The following is a 21,682-nucleotide window of genomic DNA, read 5'->3' as shown; positions in this document are numbered from 1 at the left end:
TAATTTTGCGATGTCATACATCGACAAGAAACTATTTTTAAAGGTTTAACCTTATTTGCTCATAGATAGCGCTACGTGTATCAGATTATCGATATCTTATTATCGATAGTTTCAGTTAGCATCCCCTCTCTAGTCGAAAATAAAACATAGGTGCGCTTCGAGGAAATAAAAATTAATATTTTTAATAGTTCCTTGAAGCGCAACTAACGGGTGCGCTTCGAGGAATAAAATAGGTGCGCTTGGAGAGGTGCGCTTCAAAACAGTTGCGCTTCGAGGAATACCTCGGTAAACGAGCTGACGGATCACCTGATGGTAAGCAATCGCCGCCGCCCATGGACAAACACCAGAGCCGTTACAAGTGCGTTGCCGGCCTTGTGGGGGTTAGGAATTTAAAGGTTGTTGGGGAATCGGGGATTGGAAAGATTGGGAAGAGGGGTGATTGGGCGTTCGAATGAATATTTCATTATTATTCGATTAATTAATTTATTATTTTTGTTACTTATTGTAAAAATGTCTAATCTTTCTTATTCATTATCAAGTATATATCGGGAATAGAATCTAATTATACTGAACGAATAGGCTGAGTGATTCGCAGAAATTGTTGTTCCATGTCTGAATGTGAATTACATAAAGAAATATATGAATGTAAATTTACTCACGACGTACTTAGAAGAGAATGTTCTAGTGTGGGGTAATGTTTTTTAATGTTGTTACTTTTGTCCGTTATTGAAGTGGTTTCTTCTTTTATGGTTGTTCTTTATTGGTTTTTAGCTCCAACCAAGTAAAAAATAAAAGAATAATTTAATGGTGGTAGATCCTTGTCGCTTTTGAAGAATGGGTCAGTAAGACCATGGAACTACCATCCTTACACGTAATACCAACGTTAGAGTGTCAGATGTCCTAAAACCCACTGTCTGATTATACCTACTCCTATTTTTGAGTAGTCATCCTGCCGGAAAAGATGGCGTAATTATTTATTTATTATACCTACGTAACTTCACGCCTTTTTATGCCCGAAGGGGTAGGCAGAAGTGCACATTACGGCACATAATGCCACTGTACAATGTACACCCGATTTTCAACATTTATGTTATAAGTCTCATGTAATAGGGCGTGAGCCTATTGTCATATACTGGGCACAATTCCAGTCTCCGTGCTACTAGGAAATTTACCCGGGAATCGAACCCGAGACCCCTTGCAACCACTCGACCAACGAGGCAGTTTATTTACCTATTATACTTAAACTTTATTGTACGCCACTTATATAAAAAATACCAACAAAGAGGACAATGGGTGGTCTAATCGCACAAGGCGATCTCTTACAAACAATCTTTAGGCGGAGCCGATCTGGAGTCTGAAAGGGTTATCTAGTAATATTATAATGCGAATGTGTGTATCTGTTTATTTGTCCGTCTTTTACGGCAAAACAGGGCGACGAATTTGACGTGTTTTTTAAGTGGCGTGGTTATAGTTGAAGGCACACACTACTTTTTTCTATTTCAAACTTTAGGGCTCCCACACAAAACTGCGATGCGATGCGATGCGAATAGTTAGTGTAGTGCGGCGTAGTTTTGTATGGGAGCCCTAAATCGCATCGCAGAAATTCGCATCGCATCGCAGTTTTGTGTGGGAGCCCATATTAGAGAGGGGAGTGGGACATAACAGGTTTCTCTCTATAATATGTTATTTTAAGACTTTAGTTGTCATCACATTTAGTTAGTCGGTAGTTACAGGTTAGGTCGACCTAAATCCTTCAAGCGACGATAGTTTACATCTTTTCTGACTGATTTGAGTAGGATACACCGAACGGCTCTCGTTTCGATCTCGATAAACGTAAACTCGTAATAAGGTCCCTGGATTACTGGCTGGCCGCGGTACATGTCCACCTCTGTCGATCCATTTATTGGGTGATTAGTGTCTAGTCACTCTCTGACAATCCTACTAAAGTGCGCAGGGTGTCCACCTTGTTGAAAACACATGGCACGAATGAGGTTTAATGGTATGTCGTTGAGCAAATCTGATAGTTCGTCGTTCGTTTGGGCGTCTTTGTTTAAAGTTTTTCCGTAAATCCTAGCATGTTGTACCTCACTAGAGAGCTATAGAATTATAGATTTTATCATACATACGCAGCATTAAAATTTAATTAAAATTTTAACACAATGAGAGAGGGTTGCAATAGACAAAAACTGTAATTTTTACAAAAGTAGTTCAAAGGCAGATAACTCGAGAACAATAAAATTTGGGATATCCCCGTTTTCTAGTCAAATCAGTTAAATCAATCAAAAGAAATGATGAAAACCGTCATCTCTTAAAAGATTTAGTTCGACTTAACATGTACCCCTGTATAAATGTGATGGAAGTAAAATCTGAATAAGTTAAGTAAATTAAACTAAAATAGTATTATTAATTATTTATTTATTCTTAAAACTAGGTATAATCGATATTTATTTTACATAAAATTATGGTGATTTCGAATATTTATATGAATATCACAAAATTCGAAGAGCGACGGATGCCACATTAGTAAAAGTAAATCGTAAAAATTAATATAAAGTAAAGAATAGGGTGGGACGCGGCGAGCGCGAGCGAGCGCTCGGCGCGCCCCCGGCCGGCGGTCCTCCGGCGGCAGCACAGAGATAAGGAGAGAGGAAGACCGACACCGCCCGGTGCCGGCGGAGGAGCGCGGCCGCGACTAGCGTACTCAGCGCTGGAACAGCGGGTTGGGGAAGTCGGCCGGGTGCGGCAGGGGAGCGGGCGGCGGGCGCGCGCGTCTCCACGCCACCAGCCAGCACGCCACAGCTGCCGCCACTGCCACTAGCGCTAGCAGCGCCGTCAACGCGAGCGCCACCGCCAACCCAGCCGCCGACACGCAAACCTCGCCAGCGCCAGCGCCCGCGCCCGCCGCGCCGCCGGCGTCGCGCTGTCGTGCTACTTGCGACGGATCGCGTCGCTGTAGCGTTAGAATTTGGTTCGACTCGACGGTCACTTCCTCGCGGAACTGGCCTGCGGGAGAACCTGATGGTCTGCTGTCGATCGCTTCTCGTTTACGTCGCTTGCCAAAAGCGTCAGCACCGCGACAATTTACCTGCGAGTTATTAATGAACAATAAATATTTATTAACAAAAGTGAAATTCGTAACAAAGTAGGTGCTTTCCTACTGATATTATAAAGAATAAAGTTTGTATCTTTGTTACTCCGATGAAATTTAGAACAGTACCCCCTTTTTCAGGGTGAAAATCATCCAATGAGATCGAAACGAACCGCGCTTGGCTCTGATTGGCTAGGTCCAATGAACCAATCAATCAGATCGAACGCTCTCATTCCGATCTTGCTAATCGTAAAACAAGCTCGTACAAGCCCCTTTTTTTTTTTTTTTTTTTTTTTTGAGGGGGGAAAATCATCCAATGACTTTTCTCGCCTTGGGCAAGGCGAGAGGGAGTGTCAGACTCTTACTGACTAAAAACCACCCCGTTCCTTCTCCTGCTTTTCGAGCCGGAGCCCCGGTAAACCCGCTAGGTAGTCCGCAGCTCCGGATCAGGCATCAGCCCTGCTGGGCCCCATCTGTGGTGGTCTGATGGCTCTTTGAGGCGCGCGCGGAACGCGACGCGCCGCACGCACGTGTCTGGTTCTGTTCGGGCGGTGAGCTACCCTTGCTCGCCGTCCGCAGACCCGCACTTACGGTGGCCGGAGATCGTCTCGCGATCCCCGACGCCCGGACTGTCCCTCGCGACGGCTGGGGCGTGAGGAGGTTTGTTCTCTCACGCGCCCCGCCTCCTCCTTAGCTAGCATGACTGCTTCGCAGAAGGAGGAGACGGCATCCCAGTCCCTCTCGCTCCGCACCATGGCCTGAACCAGTGCCGGGCGCGAGAGGTCGCCGTCGCCGACCACATCCCTGAGGACCTGGCGGTGCTCAGCCCACGCAGGGCACACCGCCACCGTATGTTCTACCGTGTCCTCCGGGCGCGTACAATCCCCCAGGGGTAGATTATGGTCTGAAATTTTAAACGGCCTACACATACATAAAATATATACATAAAAAAATTCTTACCGGTTGACATTTGCCGAAGCAGACTCGTATATTACATTGGAATCGTATGTTATCGCTACTGGGGAACTTGAAAGCGTTAAAAGCGACTCGCAGTACGCTGCCGTCTTCGCTCCGCTCCCATTCGCCAAAGATTGATGGATCAGTTGCACAACCGTCAGCATCTGTGACCTGATATTCGGTCTCCTCATTTGTAGCTACTTGGCTTGTCTTCGCTATACAGCTTCGTGCAAAACCACCATAGATATCTGGAAAAAACATAGTTACGCATTGGTAGGTTACCTTTAGGTTACAATTGTTAAGAAGCCACAAGGTTTAACCTTGCATTGTTTATTAACTAAAAATATAAGATGTGTAGAATGAAGAAAATAAGCGGTAAAGGATAAGATGTTTTCTTACTTGAGGGTTGTACATCAACTTGCAGGACTAGATGTTCTCCAATCTCTGCAGAGCTAACTTGGCTGCCGGAGCGAGATACGATTCTCATTGAACAAGTGGGCGGCGGTCCTGTATTAGCAATGGTGCCAGCCGTTGTCAGCATTGATACATTGAATGCAAGCGTCACATTCTGTTCGCCCGTCTGGTATATACATTTGATGTGGAATGCCTTGGCATTTGAAGTCACAAGTTTCGGATGTTTTTGCATGACAAGAACGAAGCTAGCAAGGCCCTGTCAAACACAAATAATTATGTTAGTTTTATATAGGTTTTGGTGGGTGTAAAAAAAATCTTCATCTAGGTAATATATGTAAAACTTACATTCACATGCACTAAGCCACATTCTCCGAAGTGCACGGTGAAGTCGACAATATTTTCCTCATCTTTAGGTGTATCTACAACCAGTCGGCAGCGTTCGTCCTTACTGTAACTCTTTACATACAACACACCGTTGAAGTCCTTGATCTTCAGACTAACTCGGACGCCGTCGGCGAGACAGTGAACCTGACACAAAAAGTTAGAGAAATTATTATTCAAATACCGTTACTGGTACTAATGTCATATCGGTACTGTTCATATATATGTCGTTCTGTACATATAACTGGAAGTTTTTGTTTTTCTTACCTGCATATCAGGTAGAGGGAAATCGGTACGGTAAACTGGAGGGTTCGTGGTGTTGCAATGTACGCGTGGGTTGCCGGTATAGCCCGCAATGCAGGTACAGTGTGAGCGATGGCCGATCGCATCACAAGTGGCTGAGACACCACACGGCTCGGCCATACAGGCGTCCACACAAGCGCCGTTGATGCAGCGCTCGCGGTCGTCACACTGGGCGTCGGCGCGACAGCCACGCGGCTCGCACCTGTCGCCGCGCGCCACGAAGCCGCGGGTCGCGTCGCACACGCAGCGACCGCGCGCGTCTAGCACACGGCCGTCACTAGCGACGCATGGCACACATTCACCAGTAGAGTCAATTCCTTGTCCTTCAATACACTCTTGAATCGGTCCTAAAAGAAGGAAAGTTTATATTATTCCTTGTTATAAATAATAGGTGTTAGCAGAGATCGTATACAGTTACAACACCAACTAAATCTATTTTCATTTCGAAATAGATTATTATCATAATAATCTATGTGTTGTGTACTTATGTATTTATGTAAGACTGTGGTGTATATAAAGGTTTTTGGTATTATAATTCTTTTATGGTAAGTACAGGTTAAGTCGATCTCCACATAGGTAATCTTTTGCTTGTTTTTGCATCTACAAATGGTTTATTTCTGCATTACCTAAAGATTTGTATGGTAGAGAATAAGAATATTCAAGGCAATCAGTTTGTCGTATGCGTTTTTATATGTACAATGCATTTATATTTATAAAACAAATATGAAGAAATAGAAGTAAAATGTAGATGCCTATGGACGTAAAGTTAAAGAATTAATATCTATACTTACGTCTGTTGGAAGTGCACTCGACAAGAGCATTTCCTTTGTATCCCGGAAGGCATTCACATATCATAGTTCTGACTGGTAGGGTGTGCACAACCTTGCATTCGGCGTTGATACCGCAAGGCTTTATTTCCAGACAAGGGTTCAGACATTTTGCGTTCAGGCAAGCAGTTCCAGGAGGACAGTCAATATCAGTGATGCATTGTGGCTGTTTAGTGCTGACGCATCCATCTTCAGTGCTTTGGTAGCCAGGTGGACAAACACAGTGCAACTCATGAAGATGCACTCTACATTCAGCAGGATCGTTACAAGAGGTTGCATTACAAGGGTTCACGCATTTGGTGTTGATGCATGATTTATCTAATGGACAGTCAGAGTTAGATCGGCAGCCAATAGGCGTACACGCGATCGATGGGTTGCCTATAGTACCAATCTTGCACCTACAGGAGGCGCGATGTTCAATGCCATAACATTCAGCTGATTCTCCACATATGTCGGAATCCACTGAGCAGGCTGGGATACAACGGCTATTGAAACAAGTTTCATCATCTGCACATTGTGAATCAGATTGACATAAAACCTTGTAGCATCCAGTGCGAGCATCCCCGATGAAGCCGGGTTGGCAAGCACAGACCGGTTTGTGTTCTTTTATTTGACAATCTGTATTAGGTCCACATTCGCAAGGATCTTTACATACCGAGTTTACGCAGGTATTGTTAGCTGAGCAGTTATCGTCATTGGTGCAAATGACATTAGTGATAGATGTTACTGGTCGACAGATACCTCCGCCGCTGCTCACATACCCAGGTGGACAAGTACATAACATAGTGCGCACAGGTAGTGTTGGTGATACTTCACATTGTGCTGGAGCCGTACAGGGCCGTAATTCTGTGCAGGGGTTGACACACCTTGATGCCAAACAAGCCATTCTGGGAGGGCAATCAGCATCCATGTAACACTCTGCGGTGATTGGTGGCCTACATTCGATATACGGGCTTCCTGTGTAACCTTGTTCACATTTACATACAGCGATATGGTTTCTCACCAAGCATGTAGCTGCCGTACCGCATATATTCTCGTTAAGGCATGGATTTACACATCTATGAGCCCAACATTGTTTGTCTTGTGGGCAGTCGCCATTACTTCTGCATTCGATTGCGTGGCAACCTGAATAAACGTCGCCTTCGAATCCGGGTCGGCATCTGCACAGTGGTACATTCCTTTCTACGTAGCATTCTGAATTCGCTCCACAGGTGCTATTCAAGAGGCAAGGACTAATGCAGTTACCATTAATACACGCTTGATGAGATGGACATTCCGAGTTGCTGCGACAGCCAACAATGTGGCATCGCCGGTATGGGTCGCCTTCGAATCCTTCGCGACACGAACATATAGGTCTATGATTCCGAATGAAGCATTCTGCGTTGTCCCCACAGTTGCAAGGGTTGCGACAAATTCTATCGATACAAGATTCGTGGTCGTCACAGTCCTTATCCGATAAACAGCTAGGCGTAGGTAGTTGTGCAGGTTTACAGTTTCCTCCTTCTTCGGGAATATATCCATCTGGACAGCGGCATATGAGAGTTCGGAACGGTACACTGTCAGATACAGTACAACGGGCGTTGCCAGTGCATGGTTTCAGTTCACTACAAGCTTCGCGACATTCGTCTCGGAGGCAAGCATAGCCACTAGGACATTCACTATCCATGCGGCATTCAGGTTCTCCAATAACGTCGACTTTCAGGCAGTGAACCAAAGGATCTCCTAGAGGTAGTGCAGGAGGACATTTGCAAGACGCAGCGTGGTTTCGTGCGAAGCATTCAGCATTGTTGGCACAAGGGTTTCCACCGAAGTTCGAGCAAGCGTTGCGACATGTTCCCTTTACGCACACGCTGTCATCGTTACAATCATTATCAATCTCACATTCTGCTGCTTGACATCTAGTGTAGGGATTTCCAAATGTTCCAGCCGGGCAACGACAGTTAGGTCTGTGTGCTTTACCGAAGCATTCTGCGCTGACAGCACACGGAGCTTCCACTACGCAAGGGTTGACACAAGCGCCGTTGTAACATGTATCACTATCAGGACACTCGGAATCAGAGGTACAACCAACTGTGGAAAGAAAAGCTTTATTTAATATTATTCAATAACTTAAATGAAACCGAAATAGATACGATAGCATTTTATTGAACCTACCTTTAGTGCAACCGATGTAAGGATTGCCGGAGTAGCCACGCTCGCAGTAGCAGACAGGATGGTGTCGCACAACAGTGCACTCTGCATTAGAGCCGCAGGCGCACGGGTTTGCGCACACTCCATTTACACACGCTTGAGACAGTGGGCAATCGTGATTTGCTTTGCAGCCCGCGGGGATAATCGATTTGTCAGAAGCTGAAAAAAATTATTAGTAGGTAAATTTATTCTGTATATTAACATACTTGCCATACAAAATAAAATCTTATATGCATACCAATGACAGATGTACACAACACTTACTGGATCATAAATTTGTTTTATTATAATAATACTCATAATACGTAATGGTTAAGAATATATATTAATTATTTATTCGTAGGATTTTTTTTATTCTATTAGAAGTTTGTTTACATAAAAAAGTATTATTATTTAACTAAATTTTAAACTTACGTGGTGTGCATCGAGTGTTAGCATCGCCCGAATATCCTATCGGGCACGAGCATTGAGGTTTATGATCTATAACTCTACACAGAGCTCCGAGGCCGCAAGCGTCATTACAAGGGTTTACACAAGCACGGTCGTCATTACAAGCCCGTTCTGGACCACATTCCTCATCGTTGTAACATTCAAAAATGGCCGGTTGTCTGGGTACTGTAAGAATAAACACGTAGATCGTTAGATTTGGTACAATTAAAATTAAGCGGTTTTATGTTTAATCAGACTATTAAATAACTTACTTGTATTACATTCGATTCTTGGATTTCCTGTGTATCCCGGTGCACAAGTACAACGAGATATGTGGTCGATGGATTCGCAAAGAGCATTTTGTCCGCAAGGATCTGCCCGACAAGATTCGACACAGCTGCCACGACGGCAAGTTTGAGTGTTAGCGCATTCAGAATCAACTGAGCATTCGGCTTCAGGTGGAGCGCGACAACCATTGTCTGGTGCCACACGACCACTATCAGGACAAACACAAGCCACGGCGCGTAGCGGAAGCACGTCGACGATCTTACAAATTAGTCCGGTTTCGCAGGGATTTCCGAGACAGAGGTCTACGCAGCGGCTGTTCGTACAGGCAAACGGAGCCGGGCAATCTGAGTCTGTGGTGCACTCGGTGTCGTCGTGCGGTGTGCTGCAGCCACTGCCGTACGGGTCGCCGCTGCGACCGGCGGGGCACGTACACACGACGCGGTGGTTGCGCGCAGTGCAAATGGCGTCTGGGGCACATGATTGTTCGGAACATGCCGGTTGGCAGACACGATTGAGTCGATTGCAGATCTGTGTGTCGTCGCAATCTTCATTGTAATGACAGATAGCAGATACGCAGGCACGTCGTGGGTCACCCTGGGTGCCAGGCGGGCAACGACAACTGGCAATGTGTGCTACTGCCACGCAGGTTGCGTCTCTTCCACAAGGCGTACCGAGAGAACAAGCGTCTTGACAGTATCCATTAACACAAGTCTTGTCAAATGGACAGTTTTCATCTGATGTACATTCGGCTGTAAAAAAAATTCAATTATGTCGAAACTTTAAAAATTCGAGTACCTTGTAATAGTAGCATGAAATGACTAAAAAGAATTAAGCTTACGGGTATAGCAGAGGCGGGCAGGGTCGCCGGCAGTGCCGGGAGGACAGTGGCAGCGGGCACGATGCTGCGGGGCGTCGCACAAGGCGCCGGTGCCGCAAGCTCCCGCACACGCTGACACGCATCGTTGAGCGATACAGGCTTCAGCGCTACCACAATCTGAATCTGTTGTACATATCACTCCAGGAACTCCTAAACAGAAAATAATAACAGGTATGTAAGTAAATGTTAGTTCAAAAACTAAATGAGTTGTATTCAACTGTGGCAAAGTTTATTTGTTTAACACTAACCGAGTGTGCATGCGACTTCTGGGTTTCCTTGCAGAGGTGGTACACAGGAACAAGAGGCACGATGTTGATTGGCCCTACATTCAGCACCTGAACCACACGTTATATCTGCGCATGCGCTGACGCACAAACGATTACGGCAGTGCTCCTCAGAACTGCAGTCGCTGTCTGCATTACATTCACCCCCTGGAAATACATCTTAAATTAACCATTTATATGTGTGAATATTATGTCTATATGTCTTAAAAATATCTTAACGTAATTTATATGATTTCTTCTGTCAAGCATGTAGGTACGCCATCAGACAGGTTCGACAATTTACAAAACTAAGATGTTGTATAATCTGTGTGTGAAGTGTTAAAATACCAATACCAAAAATTTGATCGACATAATTAAGTGCAATACTAAGTGGATAAGAAGTCGTAATGCTGTATATATTTACATGCACAGGTGTAATGTACACAGTGATTTGACACAGATAATGCAATTCTTGAATATTACATCCATTATTTGTACCACACCTACCGTTGCGACAGTAAATTCTCCACACAAGTTTATAATTGAAAATATCTTCTTGCGATATCTGCAAATAAGCCTTCACAACGGTAATACAAAATATTGATCAGTTTTATGTTTTTGGTTAAGTATTCGTGTACTTTACACTACTTACTTGGGTTGCATTGGACTGAGGCATCACCAATAAGAGGCTTTGGACATTCACAAACGAGCGTACGGAACGGCAATGTATTCGCAACCCTACATTCTGCTCGAATGCCACAAGATGTCGGTTCGCAGGGGTTCTTACAAACACCTTGCAAGCATGCTAGGTCCGGTCCACATTCACCATCAGAGAAACATTGCGTATCGTCTACAACTGAAAAAAAAAAGTTTGAAATGACATTTGTGTGCATTGAGTGTATTGATATAGTTTGTTCAACTACGCCAAGATAATTATGGCATCCATTATGAAATAAAATTTACAGCCACGTACCTGGTCGGCATTCAATCTTAGGGTTGCCTTGAGTGCCTCTCGGGCATTCACACGTCGGGACATGTCGAACAACCGAACAGATGGCACCTTGAGCACATGCTCCGAGACATGGATCCTTACAATTGCTGCGAGAGCAAGCTAACCATGAGGGACAATCGTCGTCTATGACACATTCGGCTCTACGACATCCAGTCCATGGGTTGCCGTTGGCGCCAGGATTACATTCACACGAAGCACTGTGGCCGCGTGCAACACAATGCGCCTCTGTTCCGCAACGAATACGTAGGCAGACCTTCACACAAGAACCGCTTTCGCAGCTCTCATCGTCCGGACAGTCATTGTTGCTGTGGCATTGTACTGAAACCAAGTAAAATATGATATTTACGTTGTTTGATATAAATAGCTTACCTAATTTGAAGAATAAAAATATATTCCATGTATATCTACCGCTACCCGAGCTAACATAGCCGGCACTCAGTCAAATGTTTATATTTTTGGGTACTTTTGAAGTAGAAAAAAGTTTTCAGTCTTCAGTTTAGTCTATAAAAAGTGTTTCTTCAAACGCAAATTACTGTAGGTATTCGTGGCACGATTACGCCACACGATTGTTTCGGTACAAAAGTGATGCGTTGTAATACATAGTTCTTTATAATACGACTGTGCCTGTTACTACTTCTTTGTGACTCGTGGAATTATCTAAATATTGTGTGTTATTTTAGACCATAACCTACCTCAATCCCAAAATTCATCTCGATACCTTCAGTAATTTTTGCGTGAAAGACTAACAAACATCCATACTCATAAACTTTCGCATTTATAACATTAGAGGATATAAAAATACCTGAATAACATCCTGTGTATCCGTCGCCCTCGTATCCCGGTAGGCACGTGCATAATGCTCTATGTTGTTTTGCAATGCACCGAGCATTCAGTCCGCAGTTGTTAGGACCGCACACGGGTGAACAGCGCGAGTCAACACACGCGGCGTTGTCAGCGCACTGTTCATCGGACATGCATTCAGGTGCCGGCGGCTGCGATGAGATGGGGCTACACCGCACCAGCGGAGAGCCTGTGTACCCAGGTGGGCATGAACAAACCGGGGAATGTCGCACGCCTGTGCAGATCGCGTTGAGACCACATGCATTAATACATGGGTCGGTGCACTTTCTGTTGATACAAGCGCGGTCACCAGGGCAGTCATCATTGACGGTACATTCGTAATATGTGCATAATCCATTGCGGCAGGTAGCGTGCGGGCCACAAGGGTTGGGATCACAAGGGTCGTGGGCCTTTGTTGGTGTATCTAAAATATTAACAAATAATTACATATTTTTTAATGTGTCTACCTAGTTGTTTATTAAAACGATACGTTAACTACGGTCTTAACTTTATTAAATCTTACATTATTGAACAGTAACAATTTACTAAAATTCAGTTCTAAAAAATAGCAAAAGGTAGTGATATATTCCACTTAATCGCGTCACTTGACAAAAATTGACGGCGACGTACTAACCTATGCAAGCAACAAATGGATCGCCTGTAGTGGCCGGTGGACACCAGCATATAGGTGCATGGTTGAAGACGCGACACATGGCAGCGTTGCCACAAGTTCCAGGGCATGGGTCTATGCACTTGTTGCGCACGCAGGCGCGATCTCGGGGACACTGCGAGCTGACCACGCACTCGGGCCTGCATCCTGTGGTGGCTGCGTCACCGCTGGTGCCACTGGGACACGTGCACATGGCACTGTCACCGACCACTGAGCACAACGCGCCGGGGCCGCAGGGAGATGGTGTACACGGTGGCTCTGTTAAACGTTTCATGTTTTATAAATATTATCTATAGATAATTATAGGATTAGTAGTAGTAGTTTGCAGTTACTTACGGGTCATTTCTGTATAGCATCTTTCAAATGCGTTTCCTCTAGTTCCAGGTGGGCATGAACATAAAGGCATATGATTGACGGTTTCACAATCCGCTCCTACTCCACAAGTGCCCTGGCAAGGGTCACGGCAGTGAGATCGTATACAAGCTTTAGAAGGTGGGCAATCAGAGTCCGCGAGACATTCAGGTCGGCATCCAGTATACGGATCTCCACGCAATCCAGGCTCGCATTCACAAGACGCGCTTGTTCCTTTTACTCGGCACAAAGCGCCAGGTCCACAGGGCGATGGCACACAGGGATCGTTTGGCTGTTTAGCTGTAATATGGAACATGATAATTTTAATTTCTGCCTTAAATTTATGCATTGAAGCAAATATGGAAAGCTCATCATTAAGCTAAAATATTTCGTCACATAAAGAGGAAAACGGCGCACTTGGTTTCACTAGTAAAACCCATGCCTAAGCTTTAAAAGTGAAGACGCAAGATTGCCGAATCCTACCGCCCTATTTACTTTGATTGAAATATGTATCTAACTGATGCATAATAATTGAAAGCAATCTTTCGTTTGATCTAATCTGTCTTACGAATATCTTCGATGGGATGACACGCTGTAAGAGGATTGCCGGTGGTAGAAGGTGGACAAGTGCAACGTGGCTCGTGAGCTACTGGCACACACTCAGCACGGTAACCGCACGCTCCGGGACAGGGATCTATACAACGTCTGTTAACGCAAGTTAGATGCCATTCGCAGTCATTAGATTTCAGACATTCGTAACGACAGAACGGAGGTGCCCCGAAGAATCCTGCGTGGCAACGACAGCGGCCGTCAACGCAATCAGCATTCGGCCCACAATCGGGACATGGTGACTTCTTTTTAGGTTCAGACTCGAGGGCTGTAAAAATTAATTCATGAGTGAAATAACAATCATGTTAAGACACAGAGCTATATGAGAAACGGTATTTGAAATCACATACCTGGTACACAACGAATAAACGGATCACCGACGTAACCAGGAGGACATGTGCAAATTGGAGAATGCATAGTTGTTCGGCAAACAGCGTGAGCACCACATGCGCCAGGGCAAGGGTCGCGGCACTTGCCAGCGCGACACGCCAGCGTGTTAGGACAGTCCGCTGAGCTGTGGCACTCAGGTCGGCAACTGGGAGGCTCGTCGTGCATGGGCGGTCGGCACGAACAGTGAGCCACTGTACCTTGTGCACGACATATGCTGTTCGGTCCGCATGGATTCGGTGAACATGGTTCTGTTTCCACTGGCGCTGTATATACAATTTACATATTAGAATGAGAAATAACAAAAATGCCTAAGTCTTAATCGTTGTATATGTTTATTTTAAGTTGTTATATATATATGTTCGAATTGAATAATTATTCAAGCCCAAACACAGGTTCATTACTGTAAATTTTCGAGGAACTCCTCGACTCCTCTGCTGCAGGCAACTACCTGGGATAAAGTTGATTAATACATTTTGCATTGATCGCATATGAACTTACCTATTACACGTCGGCAGGCTATGAAAGCATCTCCTTGTAGCGGGGCGGGACACTCACATATAGCTATGTGATTGTAGACATTACACACTGCATCAAGGCCACATGCATTCTTACATGGATCGACACATTTGTAGTTTACGCAAGCTTGTCGTTTGTCACAATCACTATCGATAGTACACTCAGGCCGACATTCAATTGCAGGATTTCCGTGATATCCCGGAATACAAGAACATGTTCCGTTGCTACAGATGGCGTTACTTCCACACGGATTTCGAGCACAAGGGTCCGTAAATGTTGGTGTTTGTGGTTCTGAAATCATAAATGTATTGATTAAAACATAATATACTAAGTTTGATGTTTATTTCCCGATGGGGTATATAAAGGATGACTATTACAGCTTCATACAGTTATCAAATGATTTCATTATGTTACACATAAGATGTGTTTGTACGTACCATCAAACTGGTAACATCCGACGAAGGAATTACCACGATAACCCCTTAAGCAGGTGCAAATAGCAAGATGATTCATTGCACGGCACTCGGTATTTGAGCCACATGATCCAATGCAAGGGTCGACACACCTCGCCCTCACACATGCTTTGTCATTAGGACAATCCTCGTTGATGGCACACTCTGGCGCACACCGAGGTGGAGCCCCGAAGTAGCCTTCCTTGCAACTACAGATAGCCGAACCAGCGGAGTCCCTGCACGTGGAGAATGGACCGCAAGGGTTGGGTTCGCAAGGAGATTTTACTTGTGGTGGTAATACTTTTTCTTTCGTGCATCTAATGAAAGCATCTCCTTCGAAACCTGGTAAACAAGTGCAGTATGGGCTGTGGTGTAGGACCCGACACTGTGCATTTTCTCCGCATGCTCCAATGCATGGATCAATACATTTCTGCTTAACACATGCTTTGTTCAAAGGACATTCTGAACTCATTATACATTCTGGTCTGCAGTTTGGCGGGTTTCCAACATAGTCCTTAAGGCAAGTACATATTGCTTTGTTAGAAATAGCATTGCATGTGCTGTATGGGCCACATGGTGATGGGTTACAAGGGTCCTGTGGTGGTTCTGAAAATTAAAATAATATTTATTTATGCATACTCAGTAAATACGCCAGGTCTGTTTTTACACGAAATGGTAAGTAGAGGTGTAATTATGAATCAATTATTATCATAGTGTTTAAAGAGATATTTTGGCGCCCTTATGGGGACATATTTTACGAAGTAACCATTATTATGTATGACATATACATAAAGCAATAAAGTAATATAATATTGACTAAAGAACAATATGAACAATGGGTTTTCATTAAACAGATTTATCTAGATACATAATAAAGTATTTTTCTTACCTTCTCTCAGAATGCACCTGTCATGTGGGTCACCCACGTATCCAGATGTGCAAGCACAGTTAGGAATATGATTGATCATTTGACATTGTGCATTAATTCCACACAACCCAGGACATGGATCTTGACATCTGTTGTTAATACACGCGAGATTTTCGGGACAATCGGAATTGAGAACACATTCTGGCCTACAACCTTCGTAGGGATTACCGAAATAGCCCGTAACGCATGTGCAACTGCCGGCGTTGTTACGTTCTTGGCATACAGCGTTTGGTCCACAAGGATTCGGCAGGCATGGTGCAACTGGTTGCGATGGGACAACAGCTGGAACTGATGCTTTGATAGGAGTGCATTGATAGAATGAGTCTCCTTCATATCCTGGTTTGCACGCACATTGCGGAGAATGGCTGATGACACGGCATTCTGTGTTAAGTCCGCAGGCACCCACACAAGGATCGGCGCATTTGTTATTGATACATGCTCGATCAAAGTTACATTCACTGTTCGTTGTACATTCTGGGCGACAATATGGCGGTTGTCCCATGTATCCGGTCTGACAAGAACATGTCGGTGATTCGTTTACTGCTCGACACACAGAATTAGGACCACATGGTGATGGTTCACAAGGCATTCTCTTTGGCGGTGGTTCATCTAATAAAAAGCATAAAGATAAATCCGTTAAAATAATGGTAGGTAATTGATGTTCTCAAATGGGTAGCATTGTCGGTAAGATAATACAACTATTAATTAATTAATACATAAGCTACAAATTATACTGCTGTTCCTCAAAATACAAGCTTAGTTTGGGTATCATTATATACTTGTACCATTGTAAAATATATTCTGCAGAACATTTGTGCCAATTGCACTTACTACTAATTAATGGATATATAAAATATAGTAAATGTACAAACCTTGAACGACTACACAGTGGGTAAATGGATCTCCGGTGTAGCCATTTCTGCAGTAACAAATAGGCTTGTGGTTATGGACACGACATTCCGCATTTAATCCGCAAGATCCTTGACAAGGATTGGTACATTTTTGATTGGAACATGCCATAACACTGGTGCAGTCAGAGTCGACCAGACATTCTGGCCTGCATGATGGCGGCACACCTATGTAGCCAATGAGACAAGAGCACACTGCTTGTCCTTGTACCGCGCGACAGATGCTATATGGACCACATGGCGTTGGATGGCAAGGATCTCTCTCTTCGTGTACTACTGAAAAATATGCATTAACTTTTAGTATAAACATTTTTAGAAACAATATTCATATTTGTTTGGTCAGCAATTTTATATTAGTGTTACCTGTTATTGGTGTGCATGAAAAGAATGCATTTCCACTGGTATTTGATGGACAGCTACACATTGGAATATGATTGTACACTTCACACACTGCACCCTGTCCGCACAGATTGGTGCAAGGGTTGATACATTTATTATTGACACACGTTGCACTCTGAGGACAGTCAGCATTGTTTGTGCATTCTGGACGACAACTTAAGTATGGGTTTCCGAAGAAGTTAGGCATGCACGTGCATTGTCCATCATTGCAAACAGCATTTGCTCCACAAGGACTTGGGTTGCATTTGTCGTAAACTGCAGGTACAGGTTCTAAAAAGGCGGATTTCATTACAAATTAATAATAGGTACTTCAGATATAAAATACAAATTAAATGAAATTAAGTAACATTAAAACATACCAATTTTTTGTTTAACATGGCAGCTTTCAAATGGATTTCCAGTGTAGCCCTCTCTGCAGCTACAAATAGCAGCATGTTGATAAACTTGACATTCTGTTTGAAGACCACACGAGCCGAGGCATGGGTCACGACATTTCTGGTTTATGCAGGCTTTAGTGCTTGGACAGTCCGAGTTGACAGTGCATTCTGCTCGACAGTTCGGTGGTGTACCAACGTAGTTCTCCAAACAAGAACATGATGATATGCGATTCGTAACTTGACATTGAGAATTTGGTCCACATGGTGATGGTACACAAGGATTCTGATCTTGTAGTGGCACTGATACTTCTTTAACAATAGCACATTTAACAAACGGATCTCCTTCAAATCCTCTTCTACAAGAACATATTGGTGCGTGGTTCACTACTCTACACTCCGCTTCTTGTCCACAAGAACCAATGCACGGGTCTACACACTTCTGTCTGATACAGCTCTTAGTATTATCACACTCTGAGTTTACTGTACACTCAGGTCGGCAATTAGGTGGAGCGCCGTAGAAGTCAGGCATACACGAGCATGTGGCGAGTCCGTTGTTGTCCTTGCAGATGGAATTGCTTCCACATGGATTAGGTACACATGGATTTTGTGGTACCGGTGCTGTAAAAAAATTAAATAATAAATTAAATTGTTTCATATTATATCTGTATTTTTTTATACTAAAGCTTTATGAGATAAATAATTATTTAATAATGCAATAGATTGTATGATTAACAGGTTCTTAGGACCTTTTTCACAATTTCTGGTTAGCCGCTATGTACCAGTTTAATTTAAATTAAGAACATAATTTGTATGAACTATCTGTTACATATATAAGGTACTTATATGTGTATAAACTATAAATAAACTTACTTGGCTCGTTTATGATAATGTGACAGAAGGTGTATGGATTTCCAGTGTATCCTGGAGCGCAGTTGCATGATGGAACATGATTTATTACTTGACATAATGCCGTAGAGCCGCATACGCCTGGACAAGGATCTTCACATTTGTTCCTTAGACATGCTTTATTGTAAGGACAGTCGGTATTAACCACACATTCTGGCCTACAAGATTCATAGGGATTACCGAAATATCCAGGTTCGCATATGCAGGCTGCAGCATTGTTTCTCGAAACTTTGCACTGAGCATTAGCTCCACAAGGTGTAGGATTGCACGGGTCTAACTTTTCTACTGCTTGTGGTATCAAATAACAAGCTGTAAACGGATCTCCAGTATAACCTTCATCACAAGAGCACATAGGGCTGTGCAAACGTACGTTACATTGCGTGTTAGTTCCGCAAGAGCCAGGGCATGGGTCTTTGCATTTGTAGTTGATACATGCTCTGTTCGAGGGACATTCATCACTTGTTGTGCACTCGCGGCGACAGTTCGGTGGACTGCCTTCAAATGTTGGTTCACATGAGCAAACATATGATTCGCCATTAGAAGTTGGATTACAAATGCTATTTGGTCCACATGGCGATGGTACGCAGGGATTTGAAGGCTTTGAAGGTTCTTGCTCTTGAATTGGTTGAACTGAAAAGAAACAATATAGATATATAATTACAACTAGATAGGTGAATATTGAAAATGATTATGCATGTTATATTTTCCAACAGAAAACGACTAAACAAATAATAAATTAAAAGTTTAATAATTACCATAACAGTGACTGAATGGAGAACCAGTATGTCTTGGAGGGCATGTACATATTGGATTGTGATTTCTAACATTACATATGGCGTTATGGCCACATGATCCTGGACATGGATCTTGACATTTTCTATTAATGCATGCCAGAGAAGGAGCACAGTCCGTGCTTTGGATACATTCTGGGCGACAATTAGGTGGATTTCCTATAAAACCTCCAAGACAAGCGCAGTTGGCTTGGCCATTTGCTTCTCTGCATAAACTGTTTGGTCCACACGGAGAAGGTTCACATGGTCTACTAGCAGGTACTGTAAAATTTAAACATTGTTAATTAAGACATTTGCTATTAGATTCTAAATACAAAGGATTTACTTAAAAAATACATACTTTCTATGCGGATACACTGTGTGAACGCGTCACCAGTCATACCACTGGGACAGCTACAGATAGCAACGTGATTATAGACATTGCACTCAGCGTTCTGACCACACATATCGCGGCACGGGTCCACACATTTTGATCTAAGGCATGCCTTGTCTAATGGGCAGTCGGTACTGAGGACGCATTCTGGTCGGCAACCGAAATATGGGTCTCCTTGATATTCTGGCAAGCATCTACATTCACCATTGTTACATACAGCATTGGATCCACAAGGCGATGGTTGGCACGGATCAATCTTTTGAGGAATATCTGTAAATAAACATATAATTTAATAGTCAAGTTCCACACTAAACCTACAATAAAAAAAAAAAAATCTTGATCACAGAAGAAAATCTATAGATATAACACACTTACCCGCTGGTTTAACGTTGCATATTGCGAAAGGATCGCCCTCATATCCACTTGGGCATGAACAGACTGGTATATGGTTAACAACATTGCAAATAGCATTCAGGCCACATGATCCTAGACAGGGGTTTTGGCATTTCATGTTTATACAGGCCTTATCATTGCTACAATCTGTATTTACTACGCATTCTGGTTTGCAGTTAGGGGGACTGCCAAAGAAACCAACAGTACATGAGCATGATGGTACTCCCCCAATATCGCGACATTCTGCATTCAACCCACAAGGAGAAGGAATGCAAGGGTTCACAGGTTCCATTAGAGTAGGTTGCTTCTCAGGAACTAGGTAGCAGACCGAGAATGGATCACCAGTGTAACCTTGCTTGCAAGTACATATTGGATTGTGTTTTATCACTCTACATTCTGTTTGTATACCGCAAGCCTTCTCACAGGGAGATACACATTTGAAATTTTCACATACTTTGTCCAGTGGGCATTCCGAACTTATTACACATTCTGGTCGGCAATCTGGTGGAGTTCCTTGGTAGCCATTTAGACATGTACAAATAGCAATACCGTTTTGGGTTTTGCATTGACTGTTTGGACCACATGGTGAAGGATTACAAGGATCTACTGGATCAGCTGCAACAAAAAATACACATTTTAATATTTGGGTCAGTTTTTACTTATTGGCAAGCAACTCATGCTATAAAACAATGAGATGGTACTTACATTGGACCTTGAATGTACATATTTTATATGGAACACCGTAATGTTGGTCTGGGCATGAACAACTTGGAATATGATTGATCACGTTGCATTGCGCGTTTATGCCACAAGTGCCTGGACAGGGATCGTGACACTTGTTTTGATAACACGCCAAGTTTGATGGACAATCTGAATTTACCAAACATTCGGGCTTGCATGCTTCGTAGGGGTTACCAAAGTATCCAGGTAAACATGTGCAAGAGCCAGCATTGTTTTGTTCTCGACATTGTGCGTTTGCGCCACATGGCGAAGGCACGCATGGAGTTGGTCGCTCTTGTTCTATAGCAAGTACTTCGATGTTACAGTACAGGAATGGATCACCGGTGTAGCCGTTTTGACATAAGCAAATAGGTGTATGACTAACGACTCTACATTCAGCATTCACACCGCATGAGCCTGGACAAGGGTCTTTACATTTCCTATTTATGCAAGCCATATTTGATGCACATTCTGTGTTACTGGTACATTCTGGTCTACAACTAGGTGGAGCACCGACATACTCGGGTAAACACCTGCAATCAGCATTGTTTCCATTTTCTGTGCATTGTGAGTTCGGTCCACATGGTGAGGGAAGGCAGGGGTTAACCTTTTCTGGTGGCTTGGACGCTGTGAAAAAATAATTAAATTAAACAACACATCTATTTAAAAATCTGGGAATCATGCAATACATATGTTTGTGTTTTATTTAACTTACGGATAAGTTGACAAGTAGAAAATGGATCTCCAGCATATCCCGATAAGCAAGTGCACACGGGATTGTGGTTGACAACTATACAATGTGTGTTACGTCCGCAGGCACCAGGACAAGGGTCTATGCATTTCTGATTGGAACAAGCTTGATTTAGATTACAGTCCGAACTGACGGTACACTCTGGCCGGCAGTTGGGTGGGCTGCCCACGTAGCCTTGCACACAAACACACACGGCATGCCCACTCACTTCTCTGCATTGGCTGTAGGGACCACATGGGGATGGTTCACATAAGTTGACCGGTGCAGCCGGTTCTAGAA

General features: G+C 43.6%; 1 protein-coding gene across 13 annotated transcripts in view; it reads right to left on the bottom strand.

Moving 5' to 3' along the window:
• Nucleotides 1–2,398: 2,398 nt before the first annotated feature.
• LOC118267170 (uncharacterized) overlaps nt 2,399–21,682 on the bottom strand; it is a 102,250-nt gene continuing 82,966 nt past the window's right edge. For 11 of the 13 annotated variants that reach the window (XM_050703066.1, XM_050703068.1, XM_050703069.1 and 8 more), the window contains 30 exons: nt 21,368–21,676; nt 20,638–21,279; nt 19,915–20,547; nt 19,507–19,809; nt 19,131–19,427; nt 18,340–19,005; nt 17,452–18,087; nt 17,057–17,362; nt 16,658–16,969; nt 15,747–16,394; nt 14,843–15,463; nt 14,388–14,696; nt 13,850–14,152; nt 13,459–13,767; nt 12,876–13,190; nt 12,504–12,797; nt 11,832–12,293; nt 10,991–11,347; nt 10,670–10,873; nt 10,003–10,185; nt 9,716–9,904; nt 8,862–9,626; nt 8,575–8,775; nt 8,125–8,319; nt 5,935–8,040; nt 5,108–5,490; nt 4,805–4,987; nt 4,445–4,715; nt 4,049–4,293; nt 2,399–3,085 (listed from right to left, as the gene is read on the bottom strand). In XM_050703066.1, the coding sequence (XP_050559023.1) occupies nt 2,702–3,085; nt 4,049–4,293; nt 4,445–4,715; nt 4,805–4,987; nt 5,108–5,490; nt 5,935–8,040; nt 8,125–8,319; nt 8,575–8,775; nt 8,862–9,626; nt 9,716–9,904; nt 10,003–10,185; nt 10,670–10,873; nt 10,991–11,347; nt 11,832–12,293; nt 12,504–12,797; nt 12,876–13,190; nt 13,459–13,767; nt 13,850–14,152; nt 14,388–14,696; nt 14,843–15,463; nt 15,747–16,394; nt 16,658–16,969; nt 17,057–17,362; nt 17,452–18,087; nt 18,340–19,005; nt 19,131–19,427; nt 19,507–19,809; nt 19,915–20,547; nt 20,638–21,279; nt 21,368–21,676 (13,031 nt within the window). In that variant the 3' untranslated portion in view covers nt 2,399–2,701. The remainder of the gene's footprint in view (nt 3,086–4,048; nt 4,294–4,444; nt 4,716–4,804; nt 4,988–5,107; nt 5,491–5,934; nt 8,041–8,124; nt 8,320–8,574; nt 8,776–8,861; nt 9,627–9,715; nt 9,905–10,002; nt 10,186–10,669; nt 10,874–10,990; nt 11,348–11,831; nt 12,294–12,503; nt 12,798–12,875; nt 13,191–13,458; nt 13,768–13,849; nt 14,153–14,387; nt 14,697–14,842; nt 15,464–15,746; nt 16,395–16,657; nt 16,970–17,056; nt 17,363–17,451; nt 18,088–18,339; nt 19,006–19,130; nt 19,428–19,506; nt 19,810–19,914; nt 20,548–20,637; nt 21,280–21,367; nt 21,677–21,682) is intronic. The other 2 variants (XM_050703067.1, XM_050703072.1) reach the window with 2 other exon arrangements.

Source organism: Spodoptera frugiperda, chromosome 23 (assembly GCF_023101765.2).
Source record: "Spodoptera frugiperda isolate SF20-4 chromosome 23, AGI-APGP_CSIRO_Sfru_2.0, whole genome shotgun sequence".
Classification (NCBI taxonomy): Eukaryota; Metazoa; Arthropoda; class Insecta; order Lepidoptera; family Noctuidae; genus Spodoptera; species Spodoptera frugiperda.
This window is presented reverse-complemented; position numbering and strand designations above follow the sequence as displayed.